At 44.6% G+C, this 21,389-nt stretch overlaps 1 protein-coding gene across 2 annotated transcripts; it reads left to right on the forward strand.

Annotated features, from left to right (window-relative positions):
* Positions 1–1,483: 1,483 nt before the first annotated feature.
* Positions 1,484–20,824, forward strand: LOC311181277 (eukaryotic translation initiation factor 3 subunit C; the record flags this gene model as incomplete). Of its 2 annotated transcripts, none has more annotated exons than XM_084249620.1 (20): positions 1,484–1,708; positions 3,405–3,470; positions 3,563–3,752; positions 4,071–4,196; positions 4,381–4,435; positions 4,827–4,936; positions 5,264–5,391; positions 7,027–7,186; positions 7,325–7,428; positions 8,042–8,183; positions 8,340–8,465; positions 8,872–8,965; positions 9,890–10,080; positions 10,318–10,542; positions 17,821–18,184; positions 19,899–20,058; positions 20,145–20,210; positions 20,297–20,384; positions 20,486–20,648; positions 20,742–20,824. In XM_084249620.1, exons 1-20 carry the CDS (start codon positions 1,608–1,610, stop codon positions 20,822–20,824), a joined length of 2,742 nt encoding a protein of 913 aa, XP_084105746.1. In that variant the 5' UTR covers positions 1,484–1,607. The 2 variants fall into 2 exon arrangements, with proteins under 2 accessions (XP_084105746.1, XP_084105747.1); XM_084249621.1 differs by having other exon boundaries at positions 4,101–4,196.
* Positions 20,825–21,389: the final 565 nt, after the last annotated feature.

Consider the following 21,389-nt stretch of genomic DNA (forward strand, 5'->3'; position numbering starts at 1 on the left):
TCCAGCTGTTCCCCACTGTTTCTGGTGAATCCTCTCACCTACCGCACATCTGGCCTGTACCCCAGTTCTTGTATGTATGTATAAATAAATAAGTCTTTAAAAAAGAAAGAAGGAAGGGAGGAAGAAAGGAAGGAAGGAAGGAAAGAAGGAAGGAAGGGAGGGAGGGAGGAAGGGAGGAAAATGAATGTGCCCTGAGTTTCCCTGTCTCCAGGATTTTGTTCATACTGCTTCTACCTAAAGTGACCCCTCTCTGCCCCCCTTAATCTGCTAATTTCCTCTTATTTTTTTTCCTCCAGGAATGTACTGTCTCCCCCATTGCTAAACACAGGCAGCAAATACTGCCTTTAAAAATGCAAAATAGACTTGTTTTGCTAAGCCCTACTGATGGTTTCTCCATAAACAGGCCTACAAGGGCCTGAACATCTAGTATTGTTTACTTTTATATTATCGTTTTGCTTACTTTGCTGATAGCACACTGGTCTTTTCTTTATTCCTAGAACCTGGCAAGGATTATTTCTGTCCCAGGGTCTTTGCATTTGCTGTTTCCCTTCCCTAGGAGATCTTCATGTTTTTTTCCTTCTGTCATTTGGCTCTCACTCAAATGTGACCTCCTTTCAGAGGCTCTGGTCTTCCTAGCCAAAATTATGTGCCCATGTAACCAGTCAATTTAATATATTTATGGTGCTTTTCACTATCTGGAATTATCTTGAAATCATTACTTGATAATTATGCCACTATTCTAAAATGAGTTCCTTGTGAAATCACAGATCTTTTCTGTTTTGTTCATTATATTATATCCAGTGTCCAGGACACCGCTGGTTCTTAATAAATGTTCAGTAAATAAGCATTTGTGGAATAATGAATGGATTCTAGCTAATATTTATTAGATGCTTATCTTGTACAAGCATTGTTCTAAATGTTTCACATATACTTATCACTTAATTCTCATAATGTCCATGAAGTAAATACTATTATTGTCATTTTTTTTTTCCCTAGCTCGGGGAGACACGTACAGAGAGTTTAGGTAATTTGATTAAATCTACAAAGTGGTATCAGCGTTGGGGTTTGAATTCAAAATCTGACTTGGTTTTCTTCAAACCTAGTTCCAAAACTTAGAAGCTCATCAGTATTACGTGTGCGCTTTAAAAAAGTAAATGGCCACGAGACTCTGATCCGCAGGGGAGGACTGGGGTTATGTAGCCACACATTTTAAACCAGGACAACAGGGCGCTACTTCTGGGAATCTCCAGGTACTGTCCCACCAACCATGCTTCCAGGCCTGTCTCCGCCCCCTGAGTGGCGCGAAGACCGCTGGGAGTTGTAGTCCAGTAAAGTTGTCAGCGCCTCCAGGAAGTGATGTAAGATCCCGCCTTCTTCTCTGCCGGCGTTTCCGCCTTCTGGCCTGCGCGTTGTGACTCGCGACCTCAGCTGGTGCGTATGTCTCGGGCCTCGTGCTAAGAGGAAGGGAACCCCGGTCGGGTGCGAGGGAGAACGCTGAGGGGTCGGGGGTCAGAAGGTGACGACGCGGGCCTTTGCTCTTGGCCCGTGACTCTACGGCTCTCCCGCAGGTCAGGCCGCGCCCGCCGCGGCCCCTCAGCGCCGCCGCCATGTCGAGGTTCTTTACCACCGGTTCAGACAGTGAGTCGGAGTCGTCCCTGTCTGGGGAGGAGCTCGTCACCAAACCTGTCGGGGGCAACTACGGCAAACAGTGAGTGCAGCGCCGGCGCCGGGGTGACTGCGCGGGGAGTGCGATGTTCAGGGGTCGGCAGGCTGTCCGTAGAGGCCATGGAGGTGGCGGTGAGGGTCTCAGGGATGTGGCAAGACGGTTTCTGAAGATGTTGAGCCTCTAAGCGACTGGAGCACTGTTGGGGGGAGGGGAGCAACCTTCACGCTCAGGGTGCTCTAAATTGGGCGAGTCACGGAAAAAGATTTCCCCCTGGCTGCGTCTGTTGCATCAGCTGGACTCCACTTCCCTGGACAACAAACTCCCAAAGCCATGGCTTTTCTTACCACCAAGAAATCCTGAAGGTTTCTCTCACTGCTCGCACAAAGAAACCCACAGTGCTATCTTGGGAGCTCCTTGATGTGGCTTTGAAGTCCAGCCACTTGATTTTCTTAGCAGGTGCTTTAAGCATCTGTTATTTTCCTGTCGTTTATCTTCCCTTACTTATCCTTCCTATAATACTGCAAATAAAAGTTCTTTCACTCTGTAGAACAATGGAATGTTTCTCAAACTTACACACTCTTTTGGTGTTTGTGCCATTGTTTGATAAAACTTTATATAGCTTTATGAATATGATTTCTTATTACTGTTACAAGTGGAGTGCCAACATCACTTGCCCTCAAAGTATTGAAGAATGCTACTATAATGGTGGTGTTAAAGCCTCTGAGATTTTCCTCTGGTCTCTCACACACTGAGAAATACTGCCCCCCCCCCTTTTAAGATAATCATTTATAATATTCTTTTTTTTTTAAGATTTATTTATTTATACAAGCACTGGGTACAGTCAGAAGCGCGGGAGGGTGAGAGAATTCACCGGAGCCAGAGCAGGGAGCAGAGCAGGCAGAAGGATGAAGTACACTGCTGAGGGGAGCAGCAGGCGGCAAGAGAGGTCTGCGCGCCATGTGGGACCCTCCTCCGGTGACTGGGGAACAGCCGGGAATTGAACTGGCGCTGCAGAGGGTGCGGGCAGCTTCGCAACCCAGCGCTCAACCGCTGCGCCACCGGGGAGGCCCAAGATAATCATTTAGAGCTAAAACTGTTAGTGATGTCTTCCCATTGGCATCCCATTATCCCCATGATGGGGTTTCTTCCTTGATGAGACTGTCTCCTGTATTCCTCTAGATGTTGTCTTTTTATTCTTTGTCATGAAAGCTCTATTCATCTGGGTTTCTGGTCTGCTGCTTTATAGATTAGTTCCTATTTAGGTGTAGATTTGTTGTGATTGTGGGAGGAGTTAAGTTCAAGTACTCCCTATATGGCCATAATGGGTCCCGCCTCCTGGGGAAACAAACATTGCTATTTTAGGACCTAATTCAGGTAAGGAAGCTACCACCTTCTAAGCCTTTTCCATTCATTCAAGCTCTTTCCCCCAGTTTCTTTTCAGTGCTTGTTAGTGAGCTGGTGTCACCTTATCTAAAACAGTTAATAAGCACCTTCATTTATTTTTGAGAGAATGAAGTGTTATCTTCATAGGCACTACAAAAGACTGTACCTGAAGTAAACTTGATAGATGAAGTTGTATGTGATGAGGCTCTGAAGAAGAAGAAACAAAGGAAAATGTGTGGTACAAATGGCCTGAGTTACTCATTTCTACCTTCCCCATCTGAGAAGAGAAATAGAAATCACTTGGAGAAAGGGGGGCTACAAAGAGAGGTTAATGGTCTTTGTTCCTCCTGAACAGGCCATTGTTGCTGAGTGAGGATGAAGAAGATACCAAGAGAGTTGTCCGAAGTGCCAAGGACAAGAGGTGAGGCCTTGGGGAGGCCAGATATTGGGGAGTCTCTGAGTAATGACAGTGATGGCAGGTATTTTCAATGTGTTGTTGGGTTCCCACCCCAGGTTTGAAGAGCTTACAAACCTTATCCGTACCATCCGTAATGCCATGAAGATTCGGGATGTCACCAAATGCCTGGAGGAATTTGAGCTCCTGGGGAAAGCATATGGCAAGGCTAAGAGCATTATAGACAAAGAAGGTGTCCCCCGGTTCTACATCCGCATCCTGGCTGACCTGGAGGACTATCTTAATGAGGTGAGGGGAAATACAGAAGGGGGTTGTGGACCTGGGGCCTGCTCCTAACTCATTTACAGGGATTGTGCCTCCTCTTGGTTGTTTGCCCAGAACACAAGAAATAGGGGCATGAAGCAAGGAGAAAGATTTTGGCCAATAATTTTAATTGCGTTTATTGTTATATTATCTTTTATTTGTGGTTTTGTACTTTTAGTAAAAAGTAAATTAGCAAGTAGTTCGGCTACCAGGACTCATAAAAGTAGTAAAGCTTAGGAAATTTAAGTTTAGGAAACACTACTTAATCTCAGATTTCTCTTCTCCCTTCTTTTACTTCTTTAGCTATGGGAAGATAAGGAAGGGAAGAAGAAGATGAACAAGAACAATGCCAAAGCCCTGAGCACCCTGCGCCAGAAGATCCGAAAATACAACCGAGATTTTGAGTCTCATATTACAAATTACAAGCAGGTGGGGATGCTGGAGGCAGACTTTTTGAACTTTCTGGGATAGTGCTTTCATGAGAGATAAAAGTCACTTGCAAATGGGAGGTATGACTGGAGAAGGAATAATGACAAAACTTTCCAGTATGGAGGGGTATGGTAGGATGGTAGTTGACTAGTACCCATAATAATTCTCATTTCCCTCTGTCCAGAACCCTGAACAGTCTGCAGATGAAGATGCTGAGAAGAATGAGGAGGATTCAGAAGGTGAGAAGAAAAGATCCTTCCTTTTGTGTAGATGCAGGGGAGTAAGAGGATTTACCAGAGACAGAGTGGGGAGCAGAAGAGGTGGATTTACTAAAATACACTAAGGGAAGCAGCGGGTGAGACAGGAGAGATCTGTAGCTTATGTGGCTTAGCAACCTGGCTGTGGGTTGAACTCTGGCCATTGTGGTAGCATTGAGACTTAACCCCTAGGCCACCAGGAAGGCCTGAAAAGATTCTTATTGCAAGGTCTCACCTCTTGTCCTTGGTGCTTTGGACAACTCTGTTGGTATCTTCTTCATCTTCACTCAGGAACAAGGGATCCCCTTGACCTGATTTCTTGGTTGCCCTTTAGTAGTTGTTCACCATTCTAGTTCTTTCCTTTTTCCACCAGGTTCTTCAGATGAGGATGAGGATGAGGATGGAGTCAGTGCTGCAGCTTTCCTGAAAAAGAAATCAGAAGCTCCCTCTGGGGACAGTCGCAAGTTCCTCAAAAAGATGGAGGTAAGAGCCACGTTAGACTGAGAGGTGATTTGCCTGCTATAGACCTTCCTTGGTCCCTGGGAAGAAGAGAAGGCTCACAGGGTGAGGCTTGGCAGTGTCCTGTTTGAGACTATGCTTTCTTTTGGATTAAAATATTGCTGCCGCTGGGGAGCTGTGTGTCTCTGGGGCAAGCCACCATTTCTCTCTGGGTCTTCTTAGTCTGACCCTGATTTTTGACTAGTCACTCTTATTCTGCTCCTGAAATCTAGGACGTGTCAGCAGGGAGAACAGAGACACCAGTCAGTTTCCCCTGTCTTTCTACTAATCCTCGGTTTTTTCCACTTTAAGGATGAAGATGAGGACTCAGACGATTCAGAGGATGATGAGGATTGGGACACAGGTTCCACGTCTTCTGATTCAGATTCAGAGGAGGAAGAAGGGAAACAGACTGTGCTGGCCTCCAGATTCCTTAAAAAGTACACAAAGTAGTGGTGAATTGGGTACAGTGGGAAGGGTAGGAAGCCCTTAATCGTTTTGAAGATTGTTATTTCTTCCTTGGATTCCTTGTAGGTCGTAGAGGCCAACAGAGGAATCTTAGAATCATGTATATTAGTTGACTAATCACAGGGCCAATGGAATGTGAAGGTTCCAGAGAGCAAATAGTTAACCACAGTATTTACTACATGTGGACTGGGTATAAATCTCATTGGCACAATTAGCTGTGTGATAGTGGACAAGTTAATTAACCTTTTCAAGCTTCAGGTTTATTATCTGTAGAATGGGGCACTGTTTGACTCTACTCCAAGGATCCCTGCAAGGGAGGTAATGTAAGGGAAAGACTCCGCTCAGGATTGATATGTGATAAGCCCATAGTGGTAGTTGCTATTCTTTGTGCTTTTTTTTGTTTTTACATTTTAAAAGGACAGTTTATGAGGAAAGGGAGAAAGAAAAAGACACCTGCATAGAAACAGGTTGGCAGTCTTGGGATGAGAGCTGCCCATAGTTGCTATTCTTGTCATTCTGTTAATATCTGAGAACTTTTTAGTGTAGTGTAGGCTGTCCTAAGCACTTCTGAACTTTACTGGAACAATCACATAATAGGAAGAATTCTGATTTGGATTTCAGTCCCAGCCCTTTTTCCTTCAGTAGCTGAACCTTCTTAGACCTCATGTGATACCTACTCCCTGTGTACTCACAGCAGTCAAATATCAAGCTCAGTGATAGCCAGTGCTTTTTTTTTTTCCCTGCCCTCCCCCTTCACCCCTTTTTTAATAGAAAACTGCTTGTCCTGCTTTTCCAAGTTGTGGTTACTTTGCTTCAGAAGGTAGTGAGTTATCTGACACTGGAGAGGTCTAGGCATAGGCATTTTGTTGAGCGGCATTTTTCCCTGTGTGTTCAGGACACACTGTGTTTAAGTCCAGGAAGCAATGTGTATCCGATTTGTTTTTCCTCATGACACTTCTGATAACACTACGTGTGTGTTTTTTTCCTCCACTCTCTGGACCAATTCTCCAACTCCCTGGACACCAGTTGGGTGTTCAATGCTCAGTTCAATTCTCACACTACCCAGAGTTAGTGCAGACCTCACAGGTTAAGGATTCAGTGCCACAAGCCTGTCCCTGCCACAGACACTATCCCCAGGTCCCAGGTTTGGTTTTTGTGCTTCTGACCCACTGGCTATAAACTTAGATCTTTCAGTGCCCTCCTTAGGATCAATAATTTGCCAGACTGACTCACAGAACTCGGGAAAGTACTTTACTGTTAACGGTTTAGGGTACAACTCAAACAGCCAAATGAGAGAGATACATGGGGCAGGATATGGGAGAAGAGGCATGCAGCTTCCATTGCTCTTTCTAGGTGCAAGTCCCTTGCGCCAGCTCAGTGTTGCTCGCCAACCCAGGAGCTATCCAGTTCATCATTTAGGGAATTTTGTGGAGGCTTTGCTAGATAGGCTTGATTAATTGTTGGTTAAGGTTATGGTTAGCTCTAGGCCATTCTTGTGGTGTGTTTACTTGGATCCAGGACTTGTTAGAGGAAATAGAAGTTCATGGGGAAAAGATACCTCAGAAGTGGAGGGGAACCTGACTTGGCTCTTCTGTGTCTCCTGGTAGGGCCCCTACCACAGAGGAGGACAAGAAGGCGGCAGAGAAGAAACGTGAGGACAAGGCCAAAAAGAAGCATGATCGGAAATCTAAGCGCCTGGATGAGGAGGAGGAAGACAATGAAGGCGGGGAATGGGAAAGGGTCCGGGGTGGAGTGCCCCTGGTTAAGGTGAGGCTTTCAGAATTAAAATGAATTGGGAGACAGTTCTCGTGGGCATATTGGAGCCTTTTGTTCAGGTTGCAGGGGGATGTTAGGGCAAGAATGGGTTCCTATTGGCCTGTACATGATAGGATGTGTGTTGCTTAGGAGAAGCCAAAAATGTTTGCCAAAGGAACTGAGATCACCCATGCTGTTGTCATCAAGAAACTGAATGAGATCCTACAGGCACGAGGCAAGAAAGGAACTGATCGGTAAGTTTTGTGGGCTATGGAATTACAAGGGGGGAGTTTGGTGGCAAAATTGTGCTACAATTTTCAAAAGATCTGTGTGTGGCTGTAGGAGAAAAATGGTGTATTTCCAACATGCCAACCCATTTTCTGCTGTTTACGCTCTCATTTTTTAAAAAAGATTTATTTATTTATGCATACAAGAGCTGGGGTTCAGGCCAGAGATGCAGGGGTGAGAGGATCCACCAGAGACACAGTGGGGAACAGAAAAGGCCAATTGACCAAAGTACACTGCTGAGGGGAGCAGCGGGTGAGTCAGGAGACGTCTGCTGTGCCATGTGGGTTGCTCCTTTGCAGTCCGGGGAATTGAACTCATGCTGCAGTGGCTGCGGATAACTTCATAGGTTGCATCTTAACCCCTTGTGCCACCAGGGAGGCTCCTGCACTTCAGTTCTTGTATGCATAAATAAATAAAAATAAATCTTAAAAAAAAAAAAAGGGAAACAAGTACAGAGTTGTTAAGGATTGGGGTATTGGGAACAAGCTTGCCTTGCTTGTCTTAAGACGGTTTGCATGCTGTATAATAGGATGAGCATAATTTGTCTCTAAAACCTCACCCAGTTCTGTATTCCTCCAGCTCAGCTCAGATTGAATTGCTGCAGCTGCTGGTTCAGATTGCTGCTGAAAACAACCTTGGGGAGGCTGTCATTGTCAAGATCAAGTTCAATATCATCGCCTCTCTCTATGACTACAACCCCAACCTGGCCACATACATGAAGGTGAGGGTAATGAAGAACATCATTCAGGGCTAAGCTGCTGAAAACTCAGTGGCTGTGGAAACAGTCTTGGAAGTTGAAGGCTCTATGGATTTCTTAAGTGGTTCTTGGGAAACATCTATGTATTCCATGTTCACTCCTGACTTTCTCTCTCTGTAGCCTGAGATGTGGCAGAAATGCCTGGACTGCATCAATGAGCTGATGGACATCCTGTTTGCAAACCCCAACATCTTTGTTGGAGAAAACATTCTGGAAGAAAGTGAAAACTTGCATGATGTTGACCAGGTAAAGAGACAAATTGGCAGATCTTTTTAGAGGTTTTGTTGTCTACTTTGTGAAGGCTTGATGAAGACAGAGGGGCTGAAATTTGAATTCTGGGCTAATTTTTTTCTTTTTTAAGATTTATTTATTCATATAAGAACTGAGGTACAGGACAGAGGTGTGGGGGGTGAGAGGATTCACCAGAGACAGAGTGGGGAACAGAACAGGCGGATTGACTGAAATACACTGCCGAGGAGAGCAGCAGGCGAGGCAGGAGAGGTCTGCTGTGCCATGTGGTTTGCTCCCTGGCTGGGGATCAAACTCATGCTGCAGTGGCTTCGGATAGATTTATAGGTTGCGTCTTAACCCCTTGCATCACCGGGGAGGCCCTCTGGGCTAATTTTATTTACTTTTTTGTCTTCCTGTTCAGCCTCTGCGTGTTCGTGGCTGTATCCTAACCCTGGTGGAAAGAATGGATGAAGAATTTACCAAAATAATGCAAAATACCGATCCTCATTCCCAAGGTGAGCCTTAGTGAGCATGGACATCAGAGAGAGGAAAAGTGCAGGAAATAATACTGAAGACATATGTGTTTGGAAAGCCAGATCATCCTTGGTCCGGCATTCACACCAGAGAACCCAATAAGATACTGGGCCCCCCTCTAATAGCTTTTGACTCAATAAGTTTGGGGGGGACCTTGAAGTCTTTATGTCTACCCTGTCCCCAGATGATGATACTTACTTAATACTATACTTTTTGTTTGCACTGGCAACTGAGATTGTCTCCTTTTATTGTTGACTTGGAAAATCCTTGGGAGTTAATGACCTTTCTCCAGAGTTGTGTCAGGGGGATGGGGCCCAAGACTGTTCTAGAAATAGCTTATAGAAACAGTGGTTTGACCAGGAGCTGCTGGCACATTCCGTGAAGAAAGGTGGTTTGGGGACTAAACTTTCAGAACTGTTAAGGTATGATCTTTGTCCACTTGGTTTATTTACGCATGGAGTAAAGGCACTGGGATAGGAAAACTAGAGGACACTCTCCCATGTTCCCTCCATGTTATGGATGCAGTGATGAACAAGGCAGCCGGAGGCCTCCATACTCAGGGCACTTACTTGGAGCTTACTGAACTACGGTGTTCAGTAAATAAGTGAGGTAATGTCAAATGTAAATCAGAAACTCAAATAGAGACCTGTGATAAAGTGCCTGGGAGGATGACTACTTTAGCTAATGGTTGAAGAAAGCGTTTGAGGTAAGATATGAATGATGAATTATTCCTCAATGGATGAGCACAAATGTTAGCGGAAGATAAGACATAAGAAAGTTTGGCCTCCTAGGAGAGAGGTTTTCAAGGCACGAGTAGAATTTCTCATGGGTGCAGAGTTAACTGTATTAATTGTGGGAAAGCTTCAGCACCTGGCTGAGATGAGGGTGGGCGCTCTCCCCACCAGAGTACGTGGAACACTTGAAGGATGAGGCCCAGGTGTGTGCCATCATTGAGCGTGTGCAACGCTACCTGGAGGAGAAGGGCACCAATGAGGAAATCTGTCGCGTCTACTTGAGGCGCATTCTCCACACCTACTACAAGTTTGATTATAAGGCCCATCAGCGGCAGCTTACCCCCCCTGAAGGCTCCTCAAAGGTGAGTGCTTTGGCAGCCATGTCAGGGGAAAGGGATTTGTCAATCTCTCCTGTGTCAAGACTTGATGGCAAATCTATTCCTGGGGACTTCCTGAGGTGGAGCAGGGAGGGAAATTGGGGGGACTAGAATGAAACTACATGGAGCTTCATCTTTGGTTGCTGAAACTGGAATCAGTAGATCCATTGTCTCCTCCAACAACACCCTCACCTTACTTCCCCATCCTTTATCTTCCCTCAGTCTGAGCAAGACCAAGCAGAAAATGAGGGCGAGGACTCGGCTGTATTGATGGAAAGACTGTGCAAGTACATCTATGCCAAAGACCGTACAGACCGTATCCGCACTTGCGCCATCCTCTGCCACATCTACCATCATGCTCTGCACTCCCGCTGGTATCAGGCCCGTGACCTCATGCTCATGAGCCACCTGCAAGACAACATTCAGCATGCTGACCCACCAGTACAGGTAGGTTGGGAAGGAGGCACCCTGGCCTTGGTGGCAAAAGGAAGCTGTGCACCTGTGCTCTGTTAGGGTAAAGTGGCTCAACCAGTTTAATCACCCATCTGGCTACCAGTTCAGATAAAAACAGATACTTGGTTGTTCCCAAATGTCAGTGTTCTTTGATTCTCCTGCGTATTAACTTACTTTGCACTGTTTCACACTACAGGGATAGAGATTTGGGTTCCACTAACAGTACATCTACATTAGATGGTCATCTTAACTTGAAAAGGTGAAAAAGACCCTTTAAGAAACTTTTGAACTAAGGGCAAAGACAGGAACACAAATGCAGTGTGATGTGTTGAGGTACAGTACCAGAACAACAAATTTTGTGTGTGGCAGTATTGTGAGGACAATTTTCATACATAGGACATATTTGAGCCATGTCTAAGTGCTGGTCCTATAAATGTGAGCCTGAACAATTTAGAAATACGTGTAGGATCATTGTTGAACCTTTCTCGTGGTGATTTTTTTTTTTTTTTTTTTTATGCTCGCCATCTCTTTTTCCTTTAACATTTATTTGTTTATTTATACAAGCACTGGGTACAGTCAGAAGCGCGGGAGGGTGAGAGAATTCACCAGAGCCAGAGCGAGGAGCAGAGCAGGCAGAAAGACCGAAGTACACTGTTGAGGGGAGCAGCGGGCGGCAGGAGAGGTCTGCGCGCCATGTGGGACACTCCTCCGGTGGCCGGGGAGCAGCCAGGGATCGAACTGGCGCTGCAGAGGCTGCGGGCAGCTTCGGAACCCAGCGCTCAACCGCTGCACCACCGGGGAGGCCCTCGTGGTGATTTTTATATGACATTCTTAATATATTTTTCTCCTGATAGATTTATGGTCTATTCCCAGTTTGGGGTTATTATAAATGAAGCTGTTATATATCAAATTGTGAATATATTTTAATTTCTCTTGAGTAAATACTTAAGAGTGGAAATACAGGATAGCAATTATAAGAAACTCTAAAGTGGTCATACCATTTTATACTCCTACCAATAATCTGTGAGTGTTCTTAATCAACATTCGGTGTCGGTCTTTTTAATTTTAGCCACATTGGTGTTGTGTAATGATAATCGCTGTAGGTTTTATTTCCCAGAGGACTTGAAATTGACCACTTTTTTTTTTGTTTGTTTATAAGCCCTTATGTATTTTATGAGCTGTTTGGTCAACTTTTGCCCTTTTTTTTTTTTTTTTTTTAAGATTTATTTTTACAAGCACTGGGTACAGTCAGAAGCACAGGAGGGTGAGAGAACTCACCAGAGCCAGAGCGGGGAGCAGAACAGGCAAACTTATGAAATATACTGCTGAGGGGAGCAGCGGGCGCAGCAGGAGAGGTCTGTGCGCCATGTGGGACCCTCACCAGCCAGCCAGGGATCGAACTGGCGCTGTAGAGGCTGCGGGCAGCTTTGCAGCCCAGCGCTCAACCGCTGTGCCACCGGGGAGGCCCTGCCCTTTTTTTTTTTTTTAAGATGGAATTGTTTATCTAATTATATATTCTTTATCAGATAAAATTTTTGCAAGTATTTTCTTCCAGCATTTTTTGGTAAAGATTTATTTATGCATACAAAAACTGGGGGTTATTTATGCATACAAGAACTGGGATACAGGCCAGAGATGTGGGAGGTGAGCGGATTCACTAGAGAGATTGGCAAGACAGGAGAGGTCTGCTGAGCCATGTGGTTGCTCCCTGGCTGAGGATCGAACTTGTGCTATAGTGGCTGGTGATAGTTTGATAGCACTGTCTTTAACCCCTGCACCACCAGGGAGGCCCCCAACTCTTTTTATATTTTTATTTATTTATTTTTTTTTTTAAGATTTATTTATGCATACAAGAGATGTGGAGAGGGGAGTGAGAGAATTTACCAAAGACACAGTGGAGAGAAGAACGGAAGGATTGTCTGAAATACACTGCTGAGGGGAGCAGCGGGCGAGGCAGGAGAGGTCTGCTGCGCCATGTGGGTCACCTCCCTGGCCAGGGATTGAACTCATGCTTCGGTGGCTGCAGATAGCTTCATAGTGCTGAGACTTAACCCCTTGCACCACCAGGGAGGCTTCCTTAGGGTTGTAACTTTTACGTTTATATATAGATCTGTGATTTTGGCATATGGGAAAAAGTCATGGTCAAAGGCATTCCTCCCCCCAATGTATTGCTTTAGTGCCTTTGTGGAAAACCACATGGTCCTATAAGTGTGAGTGTGTTTCTGAGCTGTGTTCTGTTCCATTTATTCATCTTTCTGTCTGCTATTATGCCAGTCTCACACTCTCATTGCTATCATTCTATAACCTTGAAGTCAGATAATACTAGTCTTCCAACTTTGTTCTATTTTGAAGCTTGCTTTGGGTATTCTGTGGTATTTGCATTTCCACATAAATTTTAGAATCAGCTTGTCAGTTTCTATAAAAATGCCTGTTGACGTTTTATTTAGTCTGTAATCTATCTTGGGAGAATTGACATCTTAACATTGCACTTTTCGTTCTCACGTGTTATCTTTTCATGTAACTTCTTTCATTTCTCTCTGAAATGTTTCATATCTTTTGCTGTGTAGGTATTAACCTGTGTTTCAAAAAATGTTTTCTTGCGCAGTTTATCCATATCCTAGAGCAGAATGCCCCAGTGCTGCTGTGATTTACTTGAAATCTTGATTGGCCCCATTTGGGTACTATGCCAAGTTTGTGCTGGTACTTCCAATTCCTGCTGATATTCCTACAGCTACTTAGAGCTTGAAAAAAATAGTAGTGCTACAACTGGTAGCTTCAAACAGCTGCCGATGAAGGAAGCCCTACTGAATGGCTTGGTGACCACTGGGGTGTGGGTGCGGTTTCTTGTGAGATCATAAGCGTGGCATCATTGTAATGTTTGAAGACCAGGCTTTAACACATGATTATGTGGTTTGATATTTGAGTGTTCTTGGACATGTGTGATGACTCTGGCATTTGAGTAAAACAAGATAATGTGTCAACATCAAAGTTTCTCTATCAAACACTACATAGAAGGTCACAGTTTTTCTTAATACCAAGTTTTATTTTTTTTTGCTTTACTAAAGCTCTCAATGCATGTCTTTGTTTAGCCTGAATATCCTTTCTAGTAGAAAGAGACCTTGAGAAAGTATATACTCTGTGACATCTTTAATACTATGTCAGACTGAATGAGAGCCATGAGCTAAATCTTTTTTTTTTGTGATGAATTAAATCTTTAATTGAATTTTGATATGTTTTTAGGACCTTTTTTTTTTTTTTTTAAAGATTTATTTATTTATTTATACAAGCACTGGGTACAGTCAGAAGAGTGGGAGGGTGAGAGAATTCACCAGAGCCACAGTGGGGAGCAGAACAGGCAGAGGGACCAAAGACACTGCTGAGGGGAGCAGCAGGCGCGGCAGGAGAGGTCTGCGCGCCATATGGGACCCTCACCAGCGGCCGGGGATCGAACCAGCGCTGCAGAGGCTGCGGGCAGCTTCGCAGCCCAGCGCTCAACCACTTTGCCACTGGGGAGGCCCAGGACTTTTTCTTTTTTTTTTTTTTTAAGATTTATTTATGCATATAAGAACTGGGGGGTAGACCAGAGGGGTGGGGGGGTGAGAGGTTTTATCAGAGAGTGGGGAGCAGATCAGGCAGATCTACTGAAGTACACAGCTGAGGGGAGCAGTGCATAAGACAGAAGACATCTGCTGCCCCATGTGGGTTGCTCCCTGGCCAGCTGGGGATTGAATTCGTGCTGCAGTGGCTGGCGATAGCTTGAAAGTGCTATGTCTTTAATCCCTGCGCCACCAGGGAGGCCCCTGGTTTTAGAACTTTTAGCACCTTTCTTTGCAAAACAAAAATATTCTATAGGTATTAAAAAAGGATTAGACCTTAATATTATCCCCAAATCTAAAATAGTATATTATCTCCTGAAATAAACAAAAGTGACTATCCAACTGAAAAAAAATTATTCCTGAGGGCCCGCCTGGTGGCGCAAGGGGTTAAGACGCAACCTATGAAGCTGTCTGCAGCCTCTGCAGCATGAGTTCAATCCCCGGGCAGGGAAATAACCCATATGGCGCAGCAGACCTCTCCTGTCTCTCCCGCTGCTCCCCTCAGCAGTGTATTTCAGTCAGTCTGCCTGTTCTGTTCCCCACTCTGTCTCTGGTGAATTCTCTCACCCCCACACTTCTGGCCTGTACTGCAGTTCTTATATGCATAAATTAATCTTTAAAAAAATTATTCCTGAATATTGTACAAATATTAATGCTATTGTAAATGTAATTGTGTTTTGAATTTCATTTCTTTTTTAATATTTATTTATTTGTGCATACAAGAGCTGGGGTACAGGTCAGCGATGTGGGGGCTGAGAGGATTCACCAGAGACAGAGTGGGGAACAGAATAGGCAGATTGACCAAAATACACTGCTGAGAGGAGCAGCAGGCGAGACAGGAGGCTTCGCCGTGTGGTTTCTCCCTGGCCAGCCAGGGATCGAACTTGTGCTGCAGAGGCTGCGGATTGTTTCATAGTGCGGTGCTTAACCCCTTGCACCACCAAGGAGGCCTTTTTTTTTTTTTTTTTTTTTTAAGATTTATTTATGTGTATAAGAACTGGGGTGTAAGCCAGAGGTGGGGGGGGTTAAGAGGATTCACCAGAGACAGAATGGGGAACAGAACAGGCAGACTGACTGAAATACACTGCTGAGGGGAGCAGCGGGCGAGTCAGGAGAGGTCTGCTGCACCATGTGGATTGCTCCCTGGCCAGCTGGGGATCGAACTCGTGCTGCAGAGGCTGCAGATTGCTTCATAGTGCGGTGCTTAACCCCTTGAGCCACCTGAGAGGCCCAGTCATTAAGAGTTTTCAATCAAATCGTCATATTCTCTGATTATACAGTTTTATTATTACATCAGTTTAATGACTTGCTTCTTTTTTGTTGTCATGTTACAGTAACTTAATTCTCAATACAGTAGAAGCAATAAGAGTAGCTACCTTGCATTGTTTCCAGAGAAGCAGTCAATATTTCAACCTTAAGTAGCTGTAGTATTTTTGTAGATAAGCTCAGATTGTTCTGATTCTGGTTGACTGAGAATTTTTGTCATAGATGCTGAATTTCTTCAAAAGCTTTTTCTGTGTCTGTTGAAATGATGCATGGTAATTACTCATCTGTTCATGTGGTGAATTACCATGATTTTAAATTTTTTTAAGGATTTATTTATTTATGCATATAAGAACTGGGATGTAAGCCAGAATGCAGGGGGTGAGAAGATTCACCAGTGACAGAGTGGGGAGCAGAATAGGTGAATCTACTGAAATACACTGCTGAGGGGAACAGCAGGCGAAACAGAAGAGGTCTACTGCGCCATAGGTGGGTCAGCTCCCTGGCCGGGGATCAAACTTAGGTTGCAGTGGCTTCTGAGAGCTTAGATAGCTTCATAGTGCTGAGACTTAACCCCTTACGCCACCAGGGAGGCCCCCTGATTTTAAATTTTTATGCCAGCCTTTTATTCTGAGATATATTCTGCTTGGTCATGATAGATTAATTATAGATTGTCTCATATATATTGTTGGATTCTGTTTGCTGATTTTAAGATTTATTTATTTATGCGTGCAAGAGTTGAGGTACAGGCCAGAGATGCGGGGGGTGAGAGGGTCCACCAGAGACAGAGTGGGGAGCAGAACAGGCAGATTGACTGAAGTACACTGCTGCGGGGAGCCGCTTTTTTTTTTTTTTTTTTTTAAGATTTATTTATTTATATAAGAACCGGGGTACAGGCAAGATTCACAGGAGGGTGAGAGGATTCCCCAGAGACAGAGTGGGGAACAGAACAGGTAGACTGACAAAATACACTGCTGAGGGGAGCAGCGGGCAAGACAGGAGAGGTCTGCCACGCCATGTGGGACCCTCGCTGGCCGGCCGGGATCAAACCAGTGCTGCAGAGGCTGTGGACAGCTTCACAGTGCAGCGTTCAACCGCCTGCACCACCGGGGAGGCCCCCTCCCCCTGCTAATATTTTTTAAGACTCTTTACATCTCTTTTCATGACTCACGCTAGACTTTTATCTTGGTTATTGTCAATAAAGACTTAGTCCCCACTTAAGCCCTGCCCCAAAGCTTTACTACCTACCCCCTCAATGCCAAGTCCATCTTTTCAGTTGCTGAGGCCAGAAACCTTGGAGTTATACTTGATTCTTGTCTTTTCTCTCTCACCACATCTGATTCCCAAGCTGTTTCTGTTAAAATCCTCATCACCTATTTAATATCATTTCCATTTCTACCCTCTCTTCTAAAGCCACTGTCATATTTCTGTTCTCTCTCTCTCTGCCCTGTATCCATTCAGTCTGTTCTTACTACAGCAGCCACAGTAACCACGTTAAATTAAGTCATATCATATCACATTTGTTCAAGATCTTCCATGGTTTCCCATCTTAAAATCCTTAACATGAAAGCAGATTTTGATCACATCTTTGACCAGCTCTAGACATAGTGTACTCCTTCTTCCTAGACTACATTCAGTATAATTCTTGCACAAGATCTTTGCGTTGACTTCCTTTTTTTTTTTTTTTTTTTAACCTAGAATGCTTCCCATAGATATCTGTATGTATTACTCCCTCTTTTTCTACTAGGTTTTTTTTTTTTTTTTTAATAGAGCCATGTTTTTATTTATTTATTTGTTTGTTTGTTTGTTTTGTTTATACATGCACTGGGTACAGTCAGAAGCGCGGGAGGGTGAGAGAATTCACCAGAGCCAGAGCGGGGAGCAGAACAGGCAGAAGGACCGAAGTACACTGCTGAGGGGAGCAGCGGGCGGCAGGAGAGGTCTGCGCGCCATGTGGGACCCTCCTCGGGTGGCCGGGGAGCAGCCGGGGATTGAACCGGCGCCGCAGAGGCCGCGGGTAGCTTTGCAACCCAGCGCTCTACCGCTGCGCCACCGGGGAGGCCCTCTACTAGGTTTTTACTTTAACATTTCATTCAAAATGAGGCATTTCTAGTTAACCTGTATAAAAATGCAAGCTCCCACCTCTACCAGCACAGTATAAACTCCCTCCACTGCTTAATTTTTTTTTTTCTAGCATGAGTCATCATCTTTGTATTATAAATATTTTATCTTCCATACCCTTGCCCCTAGAGTGTAAGCTGCATAGAGGGGCAGGGACTTGTCTGTTTTGTCTCTGTTGTCACCTACAGTCCAGTGCTTATTATTATTAGCACATAGCTGTTTGATGTGTATTTGTTGAATAAACAACTTGCCAGTGACAGTCACTTCTGAGTATTGTACCCTCTGCTCCCAGATCCTGTACAACCGCACCATGGTACAGCTAGGCATCTGTGCCTTCCGCCAAGGCCTGACCAAGGATGCTCACAATGCTCTTCTGGACATCCAGTCGAGTGGCCGGGCCAAGGAGCTTCTGGGCCAGGGTCTTCTGCTCCGCAGCCTGCAGGAGCGCAATCAGGAGCAGGAGAAGGTAGAGCGGCGCCGGCAGGTGCCCTTCCACCTGCACATCAACCTGGAGCTACTGGAGTGTGTTTATCTGGTGTCTGCCATGCTCCTAGAGATCCCCTACATGGCAGCCCATGAGAGTGATGCCCGCCGACGCATGATCAGCAAGCAGTTCCATCACCAACTGCGGGTGGGCGAGCGCCAGCCTCTGCTGGGTGAGTGAGACTCCAGTGCAGCAAACTTGCTTGTTTGTTCCTTGATTGTTTTTAATTGTAAAGGGAAGCTAAAGGGAGTAACTTTCCCATAAAATGATTCCAATTGATTTAATGACAGCTCCGTGTGTAAACAGATACTCCTTTTTTCAATAGTCTCTGCCTTAGAATACGTTGTCTTAGCCCACAAATTAAGCTCCCTGCTTATTATCCTTTTCCTCTTCAGTCTGTATTTCTTGGCATTATCTTCCTACCCTATGATAGTCTTCCCCCAACTAAGTTAGAGTCCACAACTCCTTAGCCACTCAGTTAAATGCTTCGTGGCCTGACTCAGCATTTTTTATTTATTATGAACTTACATGGTTGTTTTTTCACTTGGTACTGTTTTAAGTTTTATGAATGGTTCATTTAATATTTATTAGTAATAATTCTAAGATGTAGCTACTTTTATTAGACTCAAAAAAGTGACTTGCCCAAGTTGAACACAGCTAATATGTGCCTCTCTGACCTTTTTTCCTCTTTGGAATTCAAGAATCTAACATTAGTTCCAAAGATCAATCTATCAATCCAGGGGTTAAGTGAGTTGTTATTTCACACACAGTTTGAATTGTGCCCTTCCTGTGGAGTGGGTTCTGGAAGGACTTACTGTCCACAGCCCCATGCCTGCTGGTTGTGTGTGTCCCTTAGATAAATTTTGTTTGGCTTATATAAGTGACACTTTGTTTTGTTTTAATTGGAAACCTTCAGTGAAAATCTGTACTTCAGCACCTCATAGGACTCTGATTTACCATAGTCCCTGTTCCTTTCTATCGCCACCTGCAATAGGGCCAACAGCTACTTTTCTACTTTAACTCTGCACTACTTTTTGGCGTGTAGATAAATAGTCTTTGAACCTCTAACTTTGCCTCTTTCAAAAGTGATGGCATGAAAGCTGATGCCAAAGGGTCATGTTCTTTACTTTCTGTGTGGCCTTATTCATACATTTCTGTTTGGACCTGAAGCTTGCATACATACGAACTTGCTATCCTTATTTTAGCTCCGCCATATTAGTGTTTCTTTTCATCTGCTACCCATTTCCAGTCTTAAAGCTTTCACACTTTATTGTCTACCCTGAGTTCCATTTATTCTTATTTGTCATGTCTGTCTTCTTTCTAGTTTGTCACAGGATGGTACTTGGAGGCCCAAACCCATAGTCAGGACATCAAACCTGTGATTTCACAGAAATAAAATGAGGCTAAACTTATTAAGGAAAAGAAGTAAGCCACTTTAAAGAAAAATAAGATGATAGCAATGTAAGTTATATATAGATACAGCAAAATTTATAGCAGTAGTATAAGAACAAATGAAGTTGGGAGAATACTGTTTGCGTTGAAGTGGTAGGTTTGTTTTTTTGGGAGTTTTTTTTTGGTCAAGGAACTTTCGAAGACTTTGATGAAAGCTATGGTCCCTGTCCAGGGGGTGTACATAACAATACACACAGCTGTTTGTGAACATTCTCAAGGGGCTTTTCAGTTCCCTGAACAGAAGCACATCTGTTGACTAGATTAGTCTAAGTAAATTTATGCAGATTTTAAGGGACCTGTGCATTCACATCACTATTGGTAGATAGCAGGGAGAGTCTTCAGACCAGGTGTTTGCTCTCCTTGAACAGTGCATGTGGGGGCAAGAACCCTGGTGCCAAGTTTTCTTAGACCCTGTCTCATTCCTGTCCTTTCAGGGCCCCCTGAGTCAATGAGGGAACATGTGGTCGCTGCTTCCAAGGCCATGAAGATGGGTGACTGGAAGACCTGCCACAGTTTTATCATCAATGAGAAGATGAATGGCAAAGTGTGGGACCTTTTCCCTGAGGCTGACAAAGTCCGAACCATGTTGGTTAGGTAAGCAGAGAAGAGAGCCATGGTGGATGTGGAGGGGAACAGACTGCTGTTTTCCTTTCCTAATATTCGCCCTCTTTTTGCCACAGGAAAATCCAGGAAGAGTCACTGCGGACCTATCTCTTCACCTACAGCAGTGTCTATGACTCCATTAGGTAGGATGGGGTCTGAGGAGGCACAGGGACCCTAATTTTGTGATTGAGGGTCCTAACTGCTCCGTTTTCTACCTTTTTCTCCCCAGCATGGAGACATTATCTGACATGTTTGAACTGGACCTTCCCACCGTGCACTCTATCATCAGCAAGATGATCATTAACGAGGAGCTAATGGTAAGGGTCAGGTGTGGTAAAATGGGCAGGTAGAATGATGGGGAATTTGGAGTGAAGGGGTCTGATTTGTGTTGTGTCCCTTCCTGCCTCGCTCTGATCAGGCCTCCCTGGACCAACCAACACAGACAGTGGTGATGCACCGCACTGAGCCCACTGCCCAGCAGAATCTGGCTCTGCAGCTGGCCGAAAAGCTGGGGATCCTGGTGGAGAATAACGAGAGGGTGTTTGACCACAAGCAGGGTACCTACGGTGGTTATTTCCGAGGTGAGTGGTTCCAGCCCCTCTGCTCTCCCAGGGCCGGGCCTACTTTCCACCTCACCCCTAACATTCACTCCCTCCCCTTCTCATCTCCTACAGACCAGAAGGATGGCTACCGCAAAAATGAGGGCTACATGCGCCGGGGTGGCTATCGCCAGCAGCAGTCTCAGACGGCCTACTGATGGTTCTGCTTCTGCCCCTCACCTAGACCATTCATCTTTTAAGTTCTGAACCACACCCCAGTCATTAAAGGTCTATTTAGGATTATAACAGTTCCTGGTTGTCTGCATGTCGCCACAGAGGTGTGTGGGGGACACATTTCATTTACTAATTATATTTCTGGACTTCCACTGCATGATGAGCACAAGGCTTAGAATGCAGAGGTTACTATACTTATCCCTGCCTACAAAGAACTTGCTGCTCTTTGATATTTAGCAGAAAACTGTAATTACTTGATAAGTTAAAATAGGGGTATGAAAAAGATAGTGAACAGGGTGTAACTATACGTATTAGGGAAAACATACGTATTAGGGAAAGCATCATGGAGGTAGTTGTGATGGTTGGACCTTGCGGGGGGTGAGTTGGGGTTCACCAGACAGTGAGAGAAGAGTTTAGTCTATACCTGTGTGAAGCGTGGTCCGTGGATCCATAAATAAGAGTAAGTGCTGAGGAACTACTATCCCCATAGCGTCTAAGCTCATTTTTTATATTGTGTATTTTGTGTTTATATTTTTAAAAGTACCGATC

This window comes from Talpa europaea (assembly GCF_964194135.1).
Source record: "Talpa europaea genome assembly, chromosome: 12".
Lineage (NCBI taxonomy): Eukaryota > Metazoa > Chordata > Mammalia > Eulipotyphla > Talpidae > Talpa > Talpa europaea.